At 50.1% G+C, this 23,896-nt stretch overlaps 1 protein-coding gene across 1 annotated transcript in view; it reads right to left on the bottom strand.

Annotated features, from left to right (window-relative positions):
- SLC4A3 (solute carrier family 4 member 3) overlaps positions 1-23,896 on the bottom strand; it is a 660,038-nt gene that overhangs the window by 459,130 nt on the left and 177,012 nt on the right. Inside the window, exon 3 of the mRNA XM_069616955.1 lies at positions 18,056-18,212. Coding sequence (XP_069473056.1) covers positions 18,056-18,212 — 157 coding nt within the window. The remainder of the gene's footprint in view (positions 1-18,055; positions 18,213-23,896) is intronic.

Here is a 23,896-nt window from a genome sequence, read left to right as displayed (position 1 = left end):
GGAAAAAAGTGGTTTTTAGCAAAAAAAAGGGGGTTGGGGTCCCCCCCCCCAAAAAACAAAAAAAAAAGTGAAAAAACAAAAAAATAAATTCGATCATTTGACCTGTCGACCTTTTGATGTTGACCATTTGTCCTGTCGACCATTTAGATTCGATCACTTGACCTACAACCAGCTACTGCATGATTTTATCACTTGCATCACAAAAAGAGTCCCAGGCTATTCTGCCCTCGCTTGTGGCATTCTGTCACAGTAAGCAGGCTGATGTCCATTTTATCGACCTCACAAACAATTGCGTGCACCCATCTCTATGCTGCATGTTGCCTGCACGCAGTGCAGAGAGGAAAGTGCAAAAACTAGGAATAGAGAAAGTAGTGGTGGGCAGTTGTATTCCTTTGACATAGAGGTGGAATTTGAAGGCATCACTGCCCACGCATGCTCAGTGTCGCTAGACACGCGGCTACAGCTCCTTAACAGTGCTGCAGGTCCTGATGTGGATATGAGAGACCCCGTCCCATGACATCACAAAGGAGGAGGCGACATCACAGCGGAGGCCTCTGTGCTAGAACTCAACATCCATAAGGCCCATCCCTTGGAACTCCCTCCCACTCCTTTCCAACGGTTCTATGTGATAATGTTGCCTGGGAAAAAGTCCCTATGTAGTCGATTTCTTTTCTTAGACCCCTAAAAGCATCCCCCCAAATATGTGATGATGGGCATTATTTACTGTTATATACTCCAGTCCTAGAATAAAAGGGGAAGTGCTTGATTTTCTTGGGAGTGCACATTTGGGGAAATGTTGCCCTCAGGTGACCTTTTCCGAGGCGACTTTATCGCTGGGTACCTCTCCAGCTCTAACCAGAGTGACTGGACTTCTGCAAATCCCTAAAGGCACTTTCCTGTAAAATCCCCGAAATATGCAATAGTCAGTGCACCTTTTTATCCCTCCCACCCCTTCCCACTTTCTCTGCTTCTCCTTTTCCACAGTCCCCTTTCTCTGATAGTTACCTCTCTTGCTGCCCACTCACCCAGTGACACCCTACAATCGGGAATCCGGCCTAAACACGCCAGTGACCCAGCTGCCCCCCATTTCTCCATCGCGTTCTCCTGACCTCCATCCTCATTCTTCGCGTCCTGTCTGCAGCATTTTACACACCGAGTGATACACCCCTTCTCCAAACTCATTCCTTCCTGGACTTTCATGGCACCGCATGTGACTGGGTGTCCTCCTATTGCTCAGATCATGGCACTCCAGCACCCCCTCCCCACCACTCCTCTCTGCGGAGGTGTTCCCCAAGATTCATGCCTAAGCCATCTCCTTTGGAAAACATATGTCCTCCGTAGTCTTTAGCTATTACATCACCTCTTTGCTGGCAATACCCACAATTTCCTTCACACCTGCAATCTCTGTAAGCTAAAATGACTACCTAACCCCCACCGGTCACTGAACGGCTCCACGCTGCTAATGCTCAAATCCTCCAAGGCAGACATTATCCACCCAGCCTCCAACGACAACCCAACTCTCCCTCTTCCCATCTCTTCCCCCTTAGCCCCGTCGCACATGGCTTGCAAAGTTGCCCTTCTCTTTGCCAGCAACCTAAAACTCCGCCAAGTTCCTCGCAGTCACTCCAGCCAGACTCACCTGCCTAAACGTTAGGAAAATCTGTCCTCGGCTCGCATAATGCTCTAATACAACCCTAATCTCTACGCTACTGCTGAGCACACGGGACTATTGTGCGTGCCTGCTTCCTGGCCTTTCTCTCTGCTCTTATGCTCCCCTCTGCAAAGTACTCAACTTTGCAACGCTTACTCTTCTTACACTTTCCGCTTGCTCTACCACCTCTCGACACTGTCATGCAGCTGGATGGCTCGCTCGTCAAAATCCCACTCTCTTTAAATGACTGCTATTTGTCTTTAAATCCATCCATGGTCTTGCTTCTCACACTATCTCGCCAACTTCATCTAACTGTGCCCTCTCTTTGTCTCCCTGCAACCTTAGCCCCCCACCTGCCCCGTGCCTCCTCGCACCTTTGCTCCAACTCTGTCCCTGCCCCACTCCACTGAAATGCTCCCCCCTAGGTGATGAAAGCAAGGCTAGAGTTACATCTGCCAGCGATGGAGGGAGCCTCTCTTACCCACCCGCCCTCTTCCTCTCGCAACTGACTGCCACGCCCATCCCTCCCTCCCGCTTTCAGCCCTCAGGACTATTCATGTTATGTCACACTATACTATCCCTGATGTAAGCGCCCACTCCTACCACTCATAGCCCGACCTCACTTACCCAGGACTGGGCCCTCACAAGATGTGGGCTGATGCTACTCCTACTTGCTGGAAACCTTGCACACCATTTCCGCTGGAAACGACACCCAGGCTGCAGGACACCTGTTCTGGGAGGCAAACGTTTGGCCCCTGTGGAGCCCTCATCTCGCTTGGCCATGAACCCCACCTCCTTCAACGGCCTTGCACTCAGAAGCGTGCAGTTGGCATGTAGCGTGTCACACACACATGGAAGTAAATATGATAACAGTTGGGAGGGCACAGAAATAAAAGGAAGGCGCTTTGATATGATCACAAGAGTCTTGAGATGGGGACATTAGTCCTGCAACATCATAATGCTGGTCGCTAAATGACAATAAAGGCCCTGTAAGATTAGAAGGGGGGAGCTTGAGTGTATGTAAGGGTTCCGTGGGATTGTAATGAGGCACCTTACTTGGAATGGAGGCCCTGTGATATTATGATAGGGGTCCATTCAGGAGACGAAGGGCCCCGTGACGACATTATAATGAAGGTTCCCTGGCATTACTTTAGAGGTTAAGGGCTGGGACAGATTAAAATGTCCCTCAAATGGAAATGGGGGTCATGTGGCATTAGGAGTGCACCCGTACATTATGACAGGAGTCCTCACAGGGAAGGGTGGGTCCTGTTGTGTAATGAAAGATGTTGTATGGGCAACATTGACATTCTCACCAGAGACCTACAATGAGACGAGGTCCATACAGTATAATAATGGGGATCCTGCATAGCGATAAGGGCCACATAGTATGAAGATGGGGGTCCTACATGGAGATGAGGGCCCCACAGAATGCTAATGGGGGGGGGGTCATACATGGGGATGAGGGCTTCTTTGTCATTCTTACCACAGCCCTATGATGAGATGAAGGCCCCAGAGTATGAAAATGGGAGTCATACAGGGGCGTTGCTAGGGGGGGGCTCAGGGGGCTATAGCCCCTGATCTTTTGGTTGTAGCCCCGGATAGAATCTCAGGAGCTACAGCCAAAAGACTAGCTAGCCCCCAGTCCCAACAGTTCCAACATCAGCTTAGCCCCGGGTCTTTTCCAGACCTAGCAACTCCCCTGGAGTCATACATGTAGATAAGGGTCCCAGAGTATGATAATGGGGGTCATACATGCAGATGAGGGTCCCACAGTATGATAGTGAGGGTCATACATAGAGATGAAGATCACATTATAAAAGAATTTATCAAATGAACACTCTGAAAAAACATACACATTGCTATGTACGTGCAAGCAGTTATCATATGTCCACATGTGTGATGGGGTGGAGACAGACAGGGTGGAAAGGGTGTACAGGACTAAAAACGACCCATGTGCACATGTACATTGGCAGTGAAGGATTGATCATGCGTCTGCATTGCAGAGTCAGGCCCCTGTGAAGTGTGGGATTCACAAAGGATGAGCACGTGATGCCCCCCTCATTTCGAGGAGTGTCGCAATTCTAGGAGGGAGAAGTTTGTGGAATACACGCTTCGCTTTGTCAGTAATGTTCCCTTCACCCCACGGTCTCACTCCTGCTGCCGGAAGAACAGCACAGCCCTTTTCAGAAACCTCCATACTTCAAGGGATCTCTGTGGCACAACTCAGCCACTTGCTGATGGATGCCAGTACTCCTCCGCCCCTCGCCCCCCATGGGTTATGCCTAGGCATTCTCTGAGCAGCTCTATGCGTGGGTCTCTCTTCGCTGCAATGCATCATGGGACATATCGCAGTCTCCAGCCCTCGCTCCCGCCCCTTCAGCTCTTGCATGTTTGTTATACTCTGCTTCCCCTCCCCCTTTCCTCTGATGCCCTCCCTCTCCCATGCACATGCAGTCTAAGGTCTAGGTGCCCCTGTGAAGGCAGAGCACCCCACTTTCCAGACATGCCACAGTGCTGTGTGACCACTAATCGAATATAACATTGCACTAGGCCATGAGCAGTTCGCAGCTCGGGCCTTGCACCTAGTACTCCAGTACCATTACAGACAGAGAACTGGTGGCAAATCATCCAATGTCGGGGGTACTGCTATTCCCCTTTGTGGGGTCCTACCAGACTTTATCAGGGTTTAGAGGAATTACTGCAGCTGGTAATTCCAGAAATACAGCAGGTGGCAATTCATCCATTGGGGTTTGGAGGAATTACTCCAGGCGGTAATTCATCCATTGGGGGTTGGAGAAATTACTGAAGGTGGCAATTTCTTCATTGTGGTTTGGAAGAATTACAGCAGGGGGCAATTTGTCCACTGATTTCTGGATTAATTACTCCAGGTGGTAATTCCTTCATTGGGGTTTGGAGGAATTATTGGAGGTGGTAATTTCTTCATTGTGGTTTGGAAGAATTACTGCATGCGGTAATCAGTTCATTGGGGTTTGGAGAAATTATGGCAGGTGCTAATTCCTTCAATAGGGATTGTAATAATTATGGCAGGTGGTAATTACTCCACTTGGGTGTGGAGGAATTTCTCGAGGTGGTAATTCCTTCATTGGAGATTGGAGAAATTACTGCAAATGAAAATTCTCTCACTGGGGTAAGGAGGAATTACTGCATGTGGTAATTCCTTCATTGTGGTTTAGTAATCATTCTTTGGAGTTGGGAGGAATCACTGCAGGTGGTAATTCTCTCTTTGGGGTTTGGAGGAATTATTCCAGGTGGTAATTCCTTCTTTGGGGTTTGGAAGAATTACTGCAGGTGGTAATTCCTTCACTGGGGTTTGGAGCAATTACTGCAGGTGGTAATTACTCCACTGGGGTCTCGATTAATTACTCCAGGTGGTAATTCCTTCATTGGGGTATGGAGGAATTACTGCATGTGGTAATTCCTTCATTGTGGTTTGGTAATCCTTCACTGGGGGTTGGCAGAATTACTCCAGGCGGTAATTCCTCCACTGATTTCTGGATTAATTACTCCAGGTGGTAATTCCTTCATTGGGGTTTGGAGGAATTACTGCAAGTGGCAATTCTCTCATTGGGGTATGGAGGAATTACTGCATGTGGTAATTCCTTCATTGTGGTTTGGTAATCCTTCACTGGGGGTTGGCAGAATTACTCCAGGTGGTAATTCCTCCACTGATTTCTGGATTAATTACTCCAGGTGGTAATTCCTTCATTGGGGTTTATAGGAATTACTGCAAGTGGCAATTCTCTCATTGGGGTATGGAGGAATTACTGCATGTGGTAATTCCTTCACAGGGGTTTGGAGGTATTACTCCAGGTGGTAATTCCTGAATTCACAATACCACCTAAGACTGCTGAGGCATATCAAACCCTTTGTCTCCAGCAAACATTGCGAGACATTAGTGAGGACAATAACTATGCCGAGAATAGACTACTGCAATGCACTTCTATGTGGAGCTTGGAAAGGTAGCATTCGAAGACCCCAAATGCTCCAAACGAAGATGCCAGGATGGTTGAAAACATCCCCTGGGGAGAGTGTGTCCCCCACCCTAGGGAGGACCTGCACTGGCTCGCAGTGGCGGCCAGAGTTCAGTCCATAATACATGCCTTGACTCACAAGTGCCTCTGTGGAGCAGCGCCCTCCTACCTGAAACCATGCCTGGGACAATATGAACCCAGGAGAACAGTACGCTCCAGTAACACCCAGCGCCCGACGTGCCCTCGAACTATGCGGGTGAGAGGGAACTGCCGCTCCTGCCCTGCCCAAACAGCACTCGCATGGAGCACACTCGCTACCGCTCAGCGGCTGGAGAGAAATCTCCCCATCTGTAAGAGACGCCTGGAAAGGTGTTTATTCGAGTAATCCTTTGTCCCTCAACCGCCTCTTTCTTTGTCTTGTCTGTGTGTATGTGCACCCTGATGCCTGTGGGCTGTGGCGCGTTACAAATAAATAAATTAAACAAATAAATAAATATTGAATGGGGTAATGCCTTCATTGGGGTTTGGAGGAATTACTACCAGTGGCAGTTCTGTTATTGGGGCTTGGAAGAAATGCTGCAGGTGGTAATTATGCCAGTGGCAATTTCTCAAATCTTCTAGGGGTAAAGGGGAGGAAAGACCTCCAGGCACGTGCTAGAGATATTCCATCCTCACTATGTCCAAACTCAGGCTATTGTGGTGTGGTAAAGGTAGTGCTAATCCCATTGCCGCCAATTGTTTACCATAGCGCCTTACTCGCAATGAGAACCCATGTCCAGCCGTGTGCATTTGTCACATGATACACAAAATCCGATATGCATAGAAGCTATTTCAATACCAGGTTTTTCAGTGTACAAGAAGTGTACAGAAAATATTTGAGTGCACAAGAAATGCATGTGATGTATTTCAGTGGACGAGAAATGCATGAGAGGTAATTCAGTGGACAGGAAATGCATGGGAGGTATTTCAGTGGACAGGAAATGCATGAGAGGTAATTCAGTGGACAGGAAATGCATGGGAGGTATTTCAGTGGACAATAAATTCATGAAAGGTATTTCTATGGAAAAGAAATGTACATAACATATTTTAGTGGACAGGAAATTCATCAAAAGCATTTAAATGGGCAAGAAATGCATGGTGTTGGAAGTGTGTATGGGACGCCCAAGGAGCGATGCCCGTGAGCCCACAAACATGCACAGATAGACACTGACACGTCTTGCGTGTTCGGGCTCCCCGGTCGCACTGCCGGCGGCCGGGAACGACCCCTATATTTATAATGCAGGCAGCGGTGTGCAACGTCATGCCGCCGCGTGCTCCTCCCTTAAGGGAACAGCACCACACTCCTCCTTTTCCATGAGGGCAAACAACAACATAGTATCCGTGCCAAACAACAACAATGACATCAAACAACACAATCACAAAACTCCCCACAACGCCCCTTTATTCACAACCAACCTGGATCCCCGTAACTACCACGGCCAGTTATGAGACATGTCCCAGCACGTAATCATTGAGGTAAGCGGGTTTCCCTCGCCCAGCCCTCTGGGGTTACCTCCCGCTAGCCTCCGGCACGGGCAGTCCATCCGGCACCACTCCCCGGGCTGGAGATGCGGGCATGGGGAGATGGCCTCCGCCTTCATCCTGTACTTCCATCCAGTCCGGTTCAAGGGGAGGCTCAGTCCTGGGGTCCCCTAGCTTCTTGAAGAAGCTCACGTTCCGGGTGACTGCCGACCTCCCGTCCATGGCCGTCACCATGGACCCCTTGACAGCCACCACATCAAGTGGCTCAGGTTCGTACAGGAGAGAGAGCTTTCCATGGGGGTGTCTGTTCCTTACAAGCACCTCATCTCCTGGTTACAGCTGTTGCGGATGGAGTCTTCTTCTCACGTTCTCTTGTTCCGTCTGCAGCCGGCGATCCAACTCCACCTGCTGATCATCGATCACTCCGGGCTCTTTATCCCCCACTTCAGGCAGTAGTCCTCTGGGGCACTGTTTGAACAGGGTCTCTGCTGGGGGGACTCACGTGGAGGCGTGGGGTGTAGTGCAATATATTGATTGATTGATTGATCATTTATATAGCGCCTATACACAATGTGTTTCAAAGCACTTCAAGGGGGGAGGGAACATAGGAAAATACAGTAACATTCAGTTAAAGTCCTTGAAACAATACAGAATGTGAAAAATAACTATCGTAATAGGCCTGTCGACATTTCTGATAGTGCAAGTGCATAGGAACAAGTAAGGCAAGAGGTAATGGATAGGAAGGAGAACAAAGCAAGCAGTAACATTACTATGTCTGACGACAACTGATGTAGTGCAGGAGGTATACAAGAGGAGGGGTGGAGGGGGAACGGGGGGATATGAGTGGGGGAAGGAGAAGAACAAGACACGCTACTGTACAAATTTGTCAGTGACAAATTTAAGAAGCAGGTGTGGGGGATGAAGGGAGAAGAACAAGGAGGGGAGACAGACAAGCTGCTATCAAAGGTCAAGGGAACAGATGATAAGAGTAAGTGCTAAGAGGGGGAAAGGCTGAGAAGAGGGAGAAAAGTGGGAAGGGGAGTAGCAAGATGGTAGAAGAGGATGGATTGAAGGAGGGGGAAGGGGGTAGGAGGCAGGCAAGGGGGTACACGGAGCCCAAATAAGAGGGGGGAGCAAGGCAGGGGGAGGCACACAGACACTCACGGGGGGGCATGGGGGCAAACAGACACTCACGGGGGGAATGGGGGCACACAGACACTCACGGGGGGGGCAAATATACTCGTAGGAACTGGTAAAGAGCCCTCTGTAGGCACTGCCCCTGGCCATGGGCTATCCGGAAGGTTTTATTGAGAGTTCTCATCAGCCTTTCAGCCTCACCATTGGCCCGTGGCCAGAGTGGGGTGATTTTCGATGTTGGATTCCATACCCCTCCATTAAGTCTGAGATGCACTCACTCTGAAACGGTGCCCCGTTGTCTTAGCACAGGGTGAGGGGAAAATCGTGTGAGGCAAACACTTTCTCGATGGCCACCACCACATGCTCAAATGCCACTGAGTCCACGAACTTGACCTCTGGATAGCGGAAGTATTCATCCACTACCACTCGGAAGTGCGTGCCCAGTGTGGTGGATCCAAAGACTGCATGCACCACCTCCCATGCTCGCGTCCCCTGAGGCATTGTCTCGATCATCTGCTCTCTTTGCAGCGGGGATGCTGGCTGGCACCAGACACATGCAGGAACAAAGTCATCGACCCTCCGCTCTAGCTCAGGGAACCACACTTTGAGGCATAGACGAGCCTTGGTCTTGGCGGCTCCCTGGTGTCTATGGTGGGCCAGACTGATCACTTCTTTGATCTTCGCCTGGGGCACGACTATCCGATCACCCCTTAATAGGAGGCCAGAAGCTGAGAATGCCAGTTCTTCCCTCACTTTCCACAGTTGTTCTAGCCCCACCTTGCCTTCCTGCGTGCGCCCGGCCAGGGATTCCAGCACAGTCTTCCACGATCCCTGCTGCACCGCGTGCTTGAGTATTTGAAAACGCTCATCCTGAGCTGCTGCTGCCTCCAGGTCTTCACGGGGCATGGCATTGGGGCTGGCACTTCAACCACCATGCGGACGTTGTCATCCGCTTCTTCAGCACACCTGTCTTGCTCCTCCCTGCCAGCCACACCGGGATACCTGGACAGGTACTTCGCCGCATTGTTTGCCCCAGGCCTGTAAACCAGGGCGACACCATATTCGAGAAGGGCAAGCATCCACCGTTCAATCCTCACCAGTGGCTTGGACGAGGACCCTGCCAGTATGGGCAGCAGGGGTTTGTGGTCCGTCATGACCATCACCAGACGGCTCAGGCTGTAGAGCCTGAAATGCCGACACCCCCATAGGACTGCCAGGGTCTCGCGCTCTATTTGCGAGTACCGCTGCTCGGTGTCAGACAGCGCCTTGCTGGCGTAGGCCACAGGGCGAACACCACCATCCCGATCAATTTGCGTCAATACAGCCCATAGGCCGAATGGGCTGGCATAGACGACGATTTCCGATGGAAGAGTGGGGTCAAAGAACGCTATTGTGTCTTCAGCTGTGAGGGCGCTCTTGTTGTCCTCGAACGCCGCCTGTTCGAGAGGGCCCCAGTGCCAGGTCGTTTCCTTCTTTGTGAGCGCCCTTAGGGGTTCCGATCTGGATGCTAGGTTCTGTATGAAACGCCCACAGTACGTTACCATACCGAGAAAACTCCTCACGTCCGACACAGACTCAGGTGGTTGGGCCTTCTTAATGTCTTGCACTTTCCTTGGATCTGGCGACACACCTTCTTCCATGAACACCAATCCAAAGAATTCGATGGTCGGGTGCTAAAACTCACATTTCTCCCTGTGGAGTGTGAGGCCCAGTGATTGCAGTCCCTCAAATGTCTAGGCCAACTTGTGCAGATGGTCCACCTCAGTCTTGGCGAACACCAGGATGTCGTCACTAATATTTAAGACTCCATCCAGGTCAGGGAGGGCACCTCTGATATTGTTCTGAAACACCTCCGCTGCCAATGACACGCCAAAACTGAGTCTCTTATACCTATAGAGTCCACGGTGAGTGGTGAATGTGGTTATGTATCTTGACTCGGGGTGGAGGACAACTTGGTGATAGCCGGCTCGAAGGTCCAGTTTGGAGAAAAAGCGTGCACCTTTTACCGCCGCGACGATGTCGTCGATGGTTGGGGTCAGGTGACTCTCCCTTTTGATGGCTTTATTGGGTAGCCTCATGTCGACACATATTCGGACAGCGTCGGGTTGTTTCGGCTTCCTTGCCACCACGATTGTGAAACCCATAGTGTTGGAACCTCCACTTTCTCGATGATATCAAGATTCACCAGATTGTCCAGCTCTCTGTCCACCTGCTCCCGGCAACGGCACCCTCCGATGCTTCAGGGCTATGGGCTGCACAGATTCATCAATGTGCAGCCTCACCGGGTCCCCGGTCATTTGGCCAATTCCCTGGAACAGCGCGGAGTATTTGTCCAGCACATCATGTGTTTTGAAGTACATGTCCAAACGGTCCACCCACCGCTTCCACCTGGGCCCTAGGCTATGGGAGAATTGCCTAGCATTTCGGTGCTGGTCTGCCCCAGGGCAGGACAAACACTGATATGTTTAGGATATTTCTCCTCTGTGAAAGATAGTGAGCTTAAGACTTTGGGTAAGGCTCTTGTAAACAGGACTCATGTCTGGCAGAGAGTCTCCCAGGACCCCCCTTGTTTTTTGCATATTTCAAGTAGCTTTGGGTCTCACCCTAGGTTACTAGGGGAATCCAGACATGGACCCCTTTCTCACTATTCTTATAGAGGCACAGCTACACCCTACTGATGAGGTTCAACCAGACCGAAACACGTGTCTGGAGGTTGCTGTTGGTAGTCTTGTTCAATAGAGAATTGCCTAGCATTTCAGTGCTGGACTGCCCCAGGGCAGGACAAAGACTGATATGTTTAGGATATTTCTCCTCTGTGAAAGATAGTGAGCTAAAGACTCTGGGTAAGGCTCTTGTAACCAGGACTCATGTCTGGCAGAGAGTCTCCCAGGACCCCCCTTGTTATGTGCATTTGCAGAAATCCAGCTTGGCTCCTATAGTGGCTCTGGCAATGGAGAGGCAGTTGTCCTTGGTCAGAAGCGGCTTTATAGCATTAATAAGTTTAGTGCTTAGGGCGGAAGCAGAGAAAATGGCGCCGACTTGTTTATCCATGGATAGAGTAGCATCAATGTGAACCCCAAGAGTTTTAACAGAGGATAAGACTGGGATGACACAGTTGTCGAGATTGGCTAATGTGGACTTTTGCCTGAGAATGAGGATTTCTGTCTTGTCCCCGTTAAAGCAAAGGCCATTAGTGGCCATCCAGGCTTGGATGGTGGAGTAAATTTGCTGTAGGGTTGCATCGTCTTGGTGATAGATCCTTGTAAGGGGAAGGAGCACCTGGGTGTCATCAGCATAGTTGGTGTATGTGATACCAAGTGCATCCAGTTTATCAAAGAGTGGCTTACTGAAACGATTATAAAGAGTGGGGGTAGTACAGGATCCCTGGGGGACACCACAGTGAATGATAGTGGGCTCTGCATTTGCTATATTGGAGAACACTTTCAGAGCTCTGCCTTCTAGGAAGGAGGGGACCCAGGTCGCTACATGATTGGAGAAGTGTGCTGCATGCGTGAGATGATTGGTGAGGGTATTGTGATCAACCAGATCAAACGCCACTGAGAGGTCTAAGAGGAGGAGGAGGACAGGCTTGCCCATGTCAAGGATATGGGTGATTTGGTTTTTTAAATCTAATAAAGCGGTTTCAGTTCTGTGCCCTTTGCGAAAACCTGACTGTCTTTATCCTAAAATAGAGTTAGTTTCAAGGTACAGTTGGATTTGTCTGTCGGCAGCCTTACCTAATATTTTAAGAAGAAACGGGTCGGTAGTTATTAGGTTGAGAGGGGTCTAGCATTGTTTTTTTTTAAGAGCGGGCGCACCCAGGCCTCTCTAAGGCTGTCAGGGACTGTGCCTGTTTTGAATGAGGCATTGATGAAGGCGGAAAGGAGAGCAGCAAGTGGCTCAGCACATTCCTTGATGATTTCGGGGGGGGAGAGGCACACATCGCCCTTGCATTGTGATGGTTTGAGATGTTTAAGGATGTCTATGACATCTGCTTCTGTGATCTGCGTAAATGAGAATTTGGGAAAGTTGCTGTTTTTGGAATTAGGCAAGGTCCGAGTCGGATGGTTCTGCTTGGGCAATGCCTTGTAATGGTCTGAAATGTTGTTTTGGAGGAGGTCTACTTTTTTATAGCCCTGAGCCAGTAAATGTGTGGATTGGGGTGATATTGGGACATACACCCACACATGGCAGGGGACATTTACCTGGAAGCTCAGCCGCACCAACTAAGACATTCAGGCCACTCCCAGAACCCGAGTAGAGCTCAATCTCAAATTGCTGTCAATGCATCAAAACTCCATCAGGCCATATAGTCAACCACTGCCGACCCCTTTCAGGGGCATAGCACTTTTAGGGAGAAATGACAATTAGGGCCACCCCATTTGCCTTCTGAAACACTCTATAAGGGACCTGAAGCTATGTCATGAGAATAGGTGCCTTCCCTTTAAGTGGAGGCTAACCTGGCCCTGACAATAAAGGACCACATCCACACCCTCGCTCCAGCCTTGGCCGATTTCTGCAATCACTCTTTTGCCACTGGATCTTTCCCCTCTCTCCTCAACCACTCCCCTGTGCATTCCCTCCTTAAAAAGCCTTCTGCTGATCCTACCTGTCTGGCAAACTATCGCCTGATCTCTATCATTCCTTTCCTGGACAAGCTCCTGGAAAAGCTGGCCATCTCCCAGCTTACTCTCCACACTGAATTAGTAGGTTGCCTCCATGACCAGCAGTCTGGCCTCAGAGCATCCAGAGGCACGGAAACTGCTTTCCTGAACACCCGTGGAGATCTGCTCACTAACCTTCACCCCAGCCTTGCTTCTGTCCTCATCCTCCTAGGCCTTTCCTCTGCTTTTGACATGGTCAATCACGCCATCCTGATCAATAGACTGCGGGAGAACCTGGCATCACGGATCAGGCCCTGGAGTGGCTGACCTTCCTCCTGGACCGACCCTCCCAAGTCCAATTTGGGTCCTTTGTCTCCACCACCTCTCTCTCCATATGTGGTGTTCCCCAGGGCTCTAACCTCTCACCCCGGCTCTTCAATGTCTAATTGCCCCCTTTGGCCCACCTGATCTCTACCTTCTCTAACTTTCAGTGTTATGCGGATGACACTCAGCTCTCCTTCCGGCTCCCCTCAGCCTCCTCTCCTCTGTCGGTCTATCCCCGATTCAGGATTGGTGTGCCTCTAACTATCTCTGCCTAAATGCCAGTAAGACAAAGATGCTATTCATTGGGACCCCTGCTGCCGCTTTCCCTCTCTCACTCTGGCGCCCTCCTTGGGTCCTCTTCCTTTGCCTTCCTGTGAGGTGAAAAACCTTGGTGTTATCTTCGACTCCACTCTCTCTTTCTCTCCTCACATCACGGGCCTTGCCAAGAAGGCCACTTCCAGCTGTACCTCCTCGAGGTATCCTTCCTATCCTCTCCTTCCCCCATAAGCTCACTGTCTCCAGAGCTCTGGTTCTCTCCAGGCTGGACTACAGCAACAACCTCTTTCTCAATCTGCCGACCTCTACTCTCTGCCCTCTGAAACTAATCCAGAACAGGACTGTAAGACGTATCCTTGGCATTAAGCCCAGGGACTGTATCCCTCGAGCCCGGAAATCTCTCCACTGTCTCCCGGTGGCTGCAGGATCAAGTACAAGACCCTCTGCATCGTCCACAAGCCCTTCTGGGGCCGAGCCTTGCACTACATCCAACTCTATCTTCCAAAATACCTTCCTTCTCCAGCCCTTCGCTCCCCACCTCCATCTCTCTGAGGGTCAGACACTTCACCAGGCAGAGAGTGGGAATAGGCTCTCTCTCCTCTGCAGGTGCCTCTCTCTGGAATGGCCTCCCTGCCCTCTCAAACTTGAGCTGGCCCACCAGAAGTTCGGGAAGCAGCTCAAGACCTTCCGTTTCTCCTCTGCTTTCTCTCTCTTCCTCCCCTGCTGACCTACCTGTTTGCTGGGCCTACTGGCTGCTTGGCTACCGTCAGAGTCTCACTAGGTATCAGGCTCCTCCATGATCAGTCTCCCCAGCACTGCGTCCGGGCCTACCACGCACTTAAGGGATGTAACTGTAACCTCTACAGTCCCCTGCCTCCTTGCACTTACCCAGAGCTGCGCTGCCCTGGCTGCACTTCTCCTTTCCCTCTCCCTGGCACTTTCGCCTCTCCCTTCCCCCTGCTCTTTGTGTGTCGCACTTGCAGGGGTTTTGCTAGGTCTGGAATATGTCTGGGGCGACAATCAAAAGACCCGGGGCTATAGCCCCCTTAGCCCCCCCCCCAGCAACGCCTCTGCGCACTGGCATGATTTGAAGGACACAAGGCCTAGTTACATCAGATCCGTTATAAATGCCATATCATATCATATCAATAGCCGTGCGTATTAAGATTCACTTTCAAGTTTACACGTTACATCAAATAAGTTCGATGGACCTACACAAAACTCTGTAGTTTCGCTGCAACAATGTTTCAGCTCCACAGCTTCCCAAATGTTGAGAAAACAACTCAGAATGCAAAGTGAAAGAAGCATTGTTCCCGCCAAGAGATTCTCGCGCCAGAGATACAATGTTTCCATTGCACTAAGTGATTAGCTACGTTACTCTGTATGTCTCCAGCCTTCACTGCACACACTGGCAATGCAGAAGACCACAGCTCAGCAGAAGCAACTCCAGGGTGCCTCAGAAATAGAAGACGGTATTCCAAAATGGAGAACAGGCCAGCGATAGGCTTAATTCTGCCCCCGAGAACCAATCGCGCACAGGAACACTCTGAGCCTGCAACCAATCACATCGCTTTCCTTTTTACAGCACACAGGTGCAGTCCCCACTATTAGTCCCACCCAGAGGGAGGAGTGTCCCCAATATAAAAGCTCACAGGGCCAATTGGTCAGCAGGGGCTGCAGAATATTTAAACGTGGAGGTGGCTGGCGACTGAAGTACTTTGGAAAAGGTGATGGCTGCAGAGAAGACAGAGATCAGAGAAGTGTCAGTAGGGAAGAGGTGAAGTACATTGGAAAAGGTGATGGCTGCAGAGGAGACAGATCAGAGAAGTGTGAATAGGGAAGAGGTGAAGGAGGACATGATAGCTAAGGGTAAGGAGGCGGTAATAGGGGCAGTGTGAAGGAGGTGGTGACACCGTCCCAAGGTGATACAACAGAAGAGGTAGCAACATCTGGCCAGGGTGGTAGTTGGGGAGAGGGTGGTGACACTGTCCCAAGGTGATACAACAGAAGAGGTAGCAACATCTGGCCAGGGTGGTAGTGGGGGAGAGGGTGGTGACACTGTCCCAAGGTGATACAACAGAAGAGGTAGCAACTTCTGGCCAGGGTGGAAGTGCGAAGGAGGTGATGACAACCCAACATGTTAGAGCAGAAGAAATAATAACATTTCAAAGATGTACAGAGGAAGGGATGGATACAAACCCCAGTATCTGCATGACAGAGGAGGAAGAGGCAACACCAGGGGACAGTGACAGGGTGCATGAGGAGGAGAGTGAGACAGACCATTAATATAAGGAGGCAGTGAGAGGGCGGACGAGGAGGTGACTGAGGAGGAAGAGGCAACATTAGGGGACAGGGAAAGGATGATGAGGAGGAGACTGAGGAGGACGATTAATATAAGGGGGCAGTGACAGGGTGGGCGAGGAGATGACAGAGGAGGAAGAGGCAACACCAGTGGACAGTGACAAGGTGCATGAGGAGGAGAGTGAGACAGACCATTAATATAAGGGGGCAGTGAGAGGGCGGACGAGGAGATGACTGAGGAGGAAGAGGCAAGATTAGGGGACAGTGAAAGGATGGATGAGAAGGAGACTGAGGAGGATGGCTAACATCAGAAGCAGAGAGTGGCAGAGGGGAAGAGGTGGCTGGGTGGCCATGGGTGGGGGCAGGAACGTGCGCCAGATTAGAGTGAGGGGAAGCTACTCAGAAAGAAAGGGAAGTGCCAGGCATCCAGGAATAATAAAACCCTGTGTGCCGCATTCTGGCACCTCGCCGGTCTGCCAGCATGAGAATGGTACAGTGGGCCAGGTTGCCCTTAGGCAGAACCAGATGATGGGACGTGGTCCAAAAGAGGGCCCGGGAGAGCCCCTCATGCTCGGAGTGGTAAACAGGGAACGGGGGGGGGCACGGAAAGGATCAGGCCTGAAGGATTACCTCACCCTGGTGATCTCCACAGAGGCTCCTCACCCCAATGTTGACAGGACATTGCACTGGATACACCAGGGCAAGGGTCCCTGGTTAGCCTCCACCTACTCGGTCATGGAAGCAGGTGGCAGGGGCACTGGAACCCGGCAGTAAAAAGAGACTTGCCCAAGAGGGTGGAGCACACCCTCTGATATTTTGAGGGCTTGGCAACGAACTTTGTTTGGATTGGACTCTGGGCCACTTTGCTTTATTTTGGAGGAGTGTAGAACCATCCTGACACTTTACTTTGATGCAGTTTGGTTCATATTGACCCACTATGTACATAATAGCAACATAAATACAACTTTAGGAACATCATCTTTGATCTTGGCACACTTTTTGGTTCCAAGGGTTTGTGGCAGAGACTAAACAAGCCAACGCTTTGTGATGTACATGAAACTTGACCCGAGTCTACATCGCCCTCCTTTAAAGTGCACACAAGACTCCCCCCAAACCTACAACTCCCCACCACGCTGTACATGACACTATATCGGAGGCTGCAACAGCCAACCCTTGTGATGTAGATGCAAATTCCAACTAAGGAGACAACACTTGCCCTCATGATGGGATAACACTCCATTTGAGGCTACAATATCCACCATTGCCATGTGCACAAATCTCCACCAACACCCACCCACCCCATTGGCTGGTGATAGAGGTGAGACTCTGGCTCTACAGAAGCCAGTCCTCTTGGTGTAGGTAAGACTCGGTCTAAGGATACGATGCAACCCGGGACCCCACCTGAGTCCAAACATCCACCCTCATGATGTCCTGACGGCTCCTACAGCCAAGATCCTGCGCCTTGTCTCAGGAGGATAGCTCAGGGGCAACGCGCTCGTCTTGGAAGCAAGACAACGCGGAGCAACACAGGTTCGATTCCTGGGTCCACCTCTGGGTATTAATCGCGTTATAAATAACCAATTATACAATTATTATAGCCATTTTTAGAACTGATTGAAATATATACTGTATCACATGTTATGTGTGTGCCCCGGTGGGCTGGCTCTACAGAACAATGTCACGACTAGTTGATAACGTCTCTTCAAAAATGTCTATCACATATAAGGCAACACCAGTTTACCGCGCCGCAAAACCCGCGGGTTCAGATGGGACGCAGTCTTCTAGGAGTCGTGCCATTGTGATGAGTCATTGATCGGTCATGACTGGTGCGACCTGTCATCTATTTCTATATTTGGTGTGATGAGTCATGGATTGATCACGGCTGGGGGGGACACATCATTTTGTTTGGTGATTTTGTGATAAGTCATTGTTTGGGTGTGATTGAAGTGATAAGCCACTACCGCTTTGCAATAAGTGTGATGAGCCAGAGATTGGTGTGGTTGGTGTGATAGGTCATTGGTTGTCTGCAGTTGGTGTGATGAGTTATTGATTGGCTGCTTTTGGCCTTGCAAGTCATTATGGAGGAGTAGTGTGGAAAGCATGGTGTTTTGTTGGTTGCAGGAGTTGTGGCATGCTGTAGCTTCTTACATAGTATGGGAGGATACACCTGTGGCCTGTGGATATGTTTTGCGTTCATGTGGCATGCACACCAGGATTGTGGCACCACTCCACACAATTCTGAAACTTACATTCAAAGTCCTTCTCACTGTAGCTGCGCCTCTGCTTCTCCAAATCTTGGGGGGACGGCTGGCTCATCAGCTCCCCAAATGTGCTGATGGACAGGGTCTTCTCCAGGTCCCCTTCATCCCTGTCCTCCGGAGAAGGTTCCTCAGCACCAGCCTCACCCTGCAAAGACAAGAGCAGGATGGCATCATGAGGGAGGTTGTCCATCCGTTGCTTACTTGATCATATCGACATTACATAGATATCAATAAACAACAGAGCATCAATACATTATGATAGATTAGGGAAACCTCTGCCCCCTTTCAGTTCTCCTTGATCTCACGTGCGCTCCCCTTTAGATCACCCCCCAGCCTGTTTTCACTCTTTAGAGACTTCTTCACCAACAAGTAATGTAATGACAACAGCTCCTTTAGGTCTCTTTCAACAGGGCAGGAGCAAGTGGACTGGGGCCACTGGTCCAGGAGTCTCCACCAGGATGTGGAGGGGTCGGTAGGGTCTGAGTCCTAAACGGGTGGGGAGGGGTCAGTAGGGACTGAGTTCTAAAAGGGGTGGAGGATCCAGCAGTGAGCTGCAGGAGTCCATCTAAGATGTGCCCACCTGGTCCATGACCTGACTGAATTCATGGCATACTCATTTAACCCCAACGCTGGCTCCAGCCACCACCTGAGGGCTAAGACTCCTCAGTGGGGGTCCCGACTGACCAGACCCCCATGCCTGAGACTCTGCATGTGTGCTGGATACACCACAACAACTCTACAAGGCCAGAAGCTGCAATAGCACAAAGAAGGGTGGTCACATAGCGGTGGTGTCCCGTGTCAGGAGCATATCTGTATGCCGTGCAGGTAGAATTGCATAGACTCAGCATAGCGCAAGAGTCTCCCGCGTTTCCAACACGTGCAGTCATTGCCTGAGGGACGCTTGGGAGATTTACCTCTGTCTAGAACTGGGTTCTGTGACCAGTGGCACTCCGGAGATTTTGGACCAGGACTCCCACAATCCATGGCCATTAATTACACTGGTTTGGGTGGATAGTAGTTGTAGACCACAACATCTGGAGAGCCAAAAGGTGGTAGAAATCTGGTCTAATACCAGTGGTCAATGGGCCTGAGTGAGAACACGGGCAGCGGAATACAGGAAGGGGGCACCACCAATGGCTGTACCCAGGCAGAGTGTACTCCTAAAATCTATTTTTAATATCTCTTCAAAGGACATGCAAAAGCAGTCTCTTACCCCTCGTCCCATCACATGACCTCTGACCCCATGTTTTCAGGATGTTGCGTCCATTTCCTCGCAAATGCAATGTCCAGATATAGCCTTTCGCAAGATCAACCCTATCTTTTCTGAAATGGCTGATTTTGCTGACGCGGAGTGTAAAGTGGCCTGCATCCGCTGGGATGCTCGCGTTTGCATGTCTACGGCGGACGCCCTTCCGCGGCGTGAGATGACTTGCAGTATTATATCCCTATACGCTTATAACTTGATATGCACTGCTAGGTGACCCTGGGTGTGCAAATCTGGAGATTCTTAATAGAGACACTTAAATGTAGCCGCAGGGTACCCCTGATCCACTAACATGGCCCTCATTACCCTAAGAGTACTCTTCTTTAGTGTGGCCCCGTCCGGCAGCTGAAACAATCCCCTGGGGGCTGTCCATGCCCCCCCACCCCGTCTCCATGCGTGGACTTATTTATTTATTTTACATGCTTATGAAGCGCTGAAAGCCCACAGGCTGACCTTTACTTGACTGACTGCAGACAAGGAGTCTGCACGCTCTTGAGTGCGATGAACCCCGCTATGTGCGGGTGCAGTGTGTCTTACTCATAGTTACAACAGTGTGTAGGTTAGAGGTAGGGGTGTGCGCGAGTAGGGTTGATTAACTTAGTAGACCATGGTCTGTGGTTGGGAGAATCCTTTAAGTGGTTCCTCGGATGTTGTGAGGTTTTCTAGAATAAGGTGGGAGTAGCAGGACAGATTAGCTGCCGGCAGCTGTGAGTGGAGATTTCTAGTTGGTGTTGTGGATTAATGGTACGAGCAGGTTTGTGGAGTGGGTGTTGACAAGGCCTGGAAGAGGAAGACTGTTGTGGTTCATTGGCCTGACTCGTATGCATTTGTACCTACTCAGCGTGTTGCTTGCATTTCTCATGGAGTGATATGATCTGTGTGGGTGAGGTGTGTTATGCGTAACAGTTAAGGACCTCTTTCAAGCTTGGGACCTTGTGCTGCTGTGCAGTGATACGGTTGAATTAATGATATCATCTTCCTACCACCTCCTAATGTTTCCCTCCAACCAACTGGAGATGCTACTCTCCTGCCGCCTCGTTGTGTCTCCTTCCTACCACCTCCTGTCTCCTTCCTACCACCTTCTGATGTCTCCTTCCTACCACCTTCTGATGTCTCCTTCCTTCCACCTCCCGATGTCTCCTTCCTTCCACCATGTGATGTTTCTCTCCTGCTGCCTCCAGGTGTCTTCATCATGCCTTCTCCTTATGTCTTCCTCCTACCACCTTATGATGTTACACTCCTGTCGCCTCTTGGTGACTCCTACCTACCACCTCCTGATGTCTCCTCGGTGTCTCCGTTTTGCTGTCATTGTGATCCTGCCTGTGACTATCTCCTGCCCAGTGTGAGGGTGGCCATCACATACCACCCAAGAGATCAGGCAAAACATGTTTGTTTCATGAGGGACCTTAAGGTACTCCCACCAACATCCCACACTCCTGTCAATCTCTGGCTGATCGCATCCCATCAGAGCGTGCCACACTATAAACAATTGTCCTTGCATCAAGGAGGCCTTGCCGGGCTGCCTAGTGATGGGCGTCTAGGAAAGGGCATCGCCTGTTGCCATGAGATGGTGCCCATCAGCTTGAGACAGCGCTCAGACTCTATCCTCACCACGCCAGCAGCTCCAGCCTACATTCATGGGCCAACATTCATCTTCATCCAATCATTCTATCAATCATTCTTACCACTGCTTGATTGATTGATATTTGATTTCTATCGCGCTCGTACACAAGTGTGTCAGAGCGCGACAAGGCAAGGGAGGGGAACAAGGGAGAACAAAAACAATAGTCTTACTAGGCCCAGTGATATTGAGAACGTGCAAGTGTATGGGAGAGGGATGGGGTGAAAGTGCATGGGGGTGGGGAGAAGGTGGAAAGTGCTAAGCAAAAAAGAATACAAAATATATAAATAATAAATACAAATAAATAATAAAGCAGAAGAAACAGTGGTAATGCAGCCATCAAGTGGCAAGTGCTAGGTTTGATTCAACAGACAGGTAGTGTCAGATAAGTGCAGAAGAAAAGGAGGGGGGAATGTAGGGTTACAGAGACACACCGCTGTGCAAGGGATTGCCAGAGGCAGTGCAGGAGGGTGGCAGGGTGAGCTGGTACCTGGGCCTGAAAGTCAGAGGGTGACCAGGTGCACAGTGCCAAGAGAGAACAGATCAGCAGGGGAGAGGAAGAACAAAGGCAGAAGCAAAGAGGAAGACCTTGAGGTGCTTCCAGGACTGGAGATGGTTCTCATCAAGTTTCAGAGAGGCAGGGAGGCTGTTCCAGAGGGAGGCCCCAGCCACTTGAACTCTCGTCATTGTGTGCGGACAGAGGAGACGGAGGAAGCGACAAAAGACAGACCATTTAAGATGACGAGCTGGCCATGGAACAATATTCTGTGTGAGCAAGGGTCGAGTTGTGGGGGTTCCCCGGGCAATGAGCAGGAAAGTGTATGGAGGATGGGATCAGGCAGTAGGGTGAGAGAAGAAGGCTTGTGGGGTTCTCCTCCACTTACCCCCAGAAGTAAGTCCATCAGTACTATATTAGCCGTCTAGACTGCCCTGATGAAGCATCTTCCCCTAATCACCCACCCTGCCTAACACCTGCACATAGATGTACATTTGGCAAAATGCGATTCCTGTAACATAGGTAAACATGCCAAATGTTCATTGTGTCATTTGTTCGCTTGTAATTATTGTCTGTCGTGCCGCCCCCTCTTGTTGTGTCGACGCCTCCCTATTACCAGGTTGACGCGTACAGCAAGGCATCTCAGGTGCCAGAGTAAGGCGCCTGACCCTGAGAGCATCCATTCAGCCATAGGTACTTATGTACAGTTTCCTGTTCAGGCTCTTCAGCTTATCCTAATAAATAGAAATACAAACACTGCCTCAGAAATGCGCCTATTTTATGGCCAACACCATCTTCTACCACTGCAGTGAGATTTCCACCCCCAGGGGCAGTCCTGGCACACACAACATGATGAAAAATAGGAGTTTAACTGGAGGTATTTCTACCTCCACTGCTAATTACCTCTGGTGGTATGCAGCTCCATTGCATACCACCAGAGGTGGTAGATCTCTTTCTTTGGATGCGGCCTCCCTCTGGAACAGCCTCCCTACCTCCCTGAATCTTGAGGAGGACCATCTCTGGTTCCAGAAGCACCTCAAAAGCTTCTGCTTTGCTTCTGCTTTCTCTCCTCCTCTGAACTCCTAGCGGAATCTGCACTGGTCACCTGGCTACCCTCTGATCTCGGGCCCTGGTCCCCTCGCCCTCCAGTTGCACCCCTGCACTGCCTCCCTGGCATCCCCCGCACTTGGGGACTGTTTTCTGTATCCCAGCAGCCCTCTACCAGCACTCGACACCTGATGTCTGCACTTACCCTTGCACATGCCACCAGCGTGCCGCACTTTACCTATTGCTTTGTTTATTCTATTTATTTTTTACTGTCGATCCCATGTACTGCACTGCCCTCTCCCCTTGCCCACCACACTTTTTCCCCTTCCCCTGCACTTGCGCAATCTCAATGTCACCTGGTAGTAATATCGTTGTCTCCGTCATCCCTCTGTTCCCCCTCCCTTGCCTCGTCGCACCTTGAAACACTTGTGTACAGGTGCGTTATAAATGTCATACATCATATCATTTACCTACAGCCGTAATAATCTCTGGACGTAAATGCCAAACCAAGGGTACTAACAGTGAATACCATATGTTGTCAAAACTTAGGAATTGGCAGAGCTGTAGCCTCGGCGCAGTGGCCATTAAGGACCGGCAATATTTCTTATGGAATGAGGGTCAGGATGATGCGGAAGGTGGGGATTCTGGGATTTGGATTGTTTTACCGTAACGGAAAAAAACCCGGTCGGAAAAACCATAGCGGGTTTGGCCGAAAATACAGGTTAGTCGCTATGGCAAAACAACCCAAAACAAATACATTACCCGCTCACAGCCCCGCCTTACTTACCTTGCGGCGGCGGCACACTCCACTGTGTGCCGCTGACTCGCTGTGTCCCTGCGACGCCTGGTTTATAGTGAAAAAACTGAATTATAAAATCTCGAAAAAAAAATCTCCAGTCCAAAATCTCGAAAACAAAAATCTCGAATTTTTTTTTTAATACGTTTTTATTTCGAAATGGGGGGGTTCCCCCCCAGCCCCCCTTTTTTCTTTTTTTTTCTTTTTTACCCTTTTTTTATACTTACCTGAACCCACAAATACATATAAATAAATAAATAAATAATTCGAGATTTTTTTTTTCGAGATTTTGGTTTCGATATTTTTGTGATTCGATATTTTGTTTTCGGTTTTTTGACCGACCACCGCGACGCCTGTTCCCATTCACTTCCGTGATCGGGAACTGGTGCTGCAGGGTCCTTTTTCTTTTATTTTGGAGAACTTTATGTGAATGGGTGCAGGACACCCCCCCCGCAACCCACGCTGACATTCTAGTGAACATGGGTGTGGGGGGTACCCCTGCAGCCTCTCCTGTCCTTGTTCACTATAATGCCACCAAATGGGGGATTTGGTCAACATTTCCGGCAGGTTAAAATTTTTGTATAGCCAAAATTCGACCAAGTCTC

Source organism: Ambystoma mexicanum, chromosome 9 (genome assembly GCF_040938575.1).
Source record: "Ambystoma mexicanum isolate Mex_15411 chromosome 9, UKY_AmexF1_1, whole genome shotgun sequence".
Lineage (NCBI taxonomy): Eukaryota > Metazoa > Chordata > Amphibia > Caudata > Ambystomatidae > Ambystoma > Ambystoma mexicanum.
Note: the sequence above shows the minus strand (reverse complement) of the source record. Positions and strands in the feature narration are given on the sequence as shown.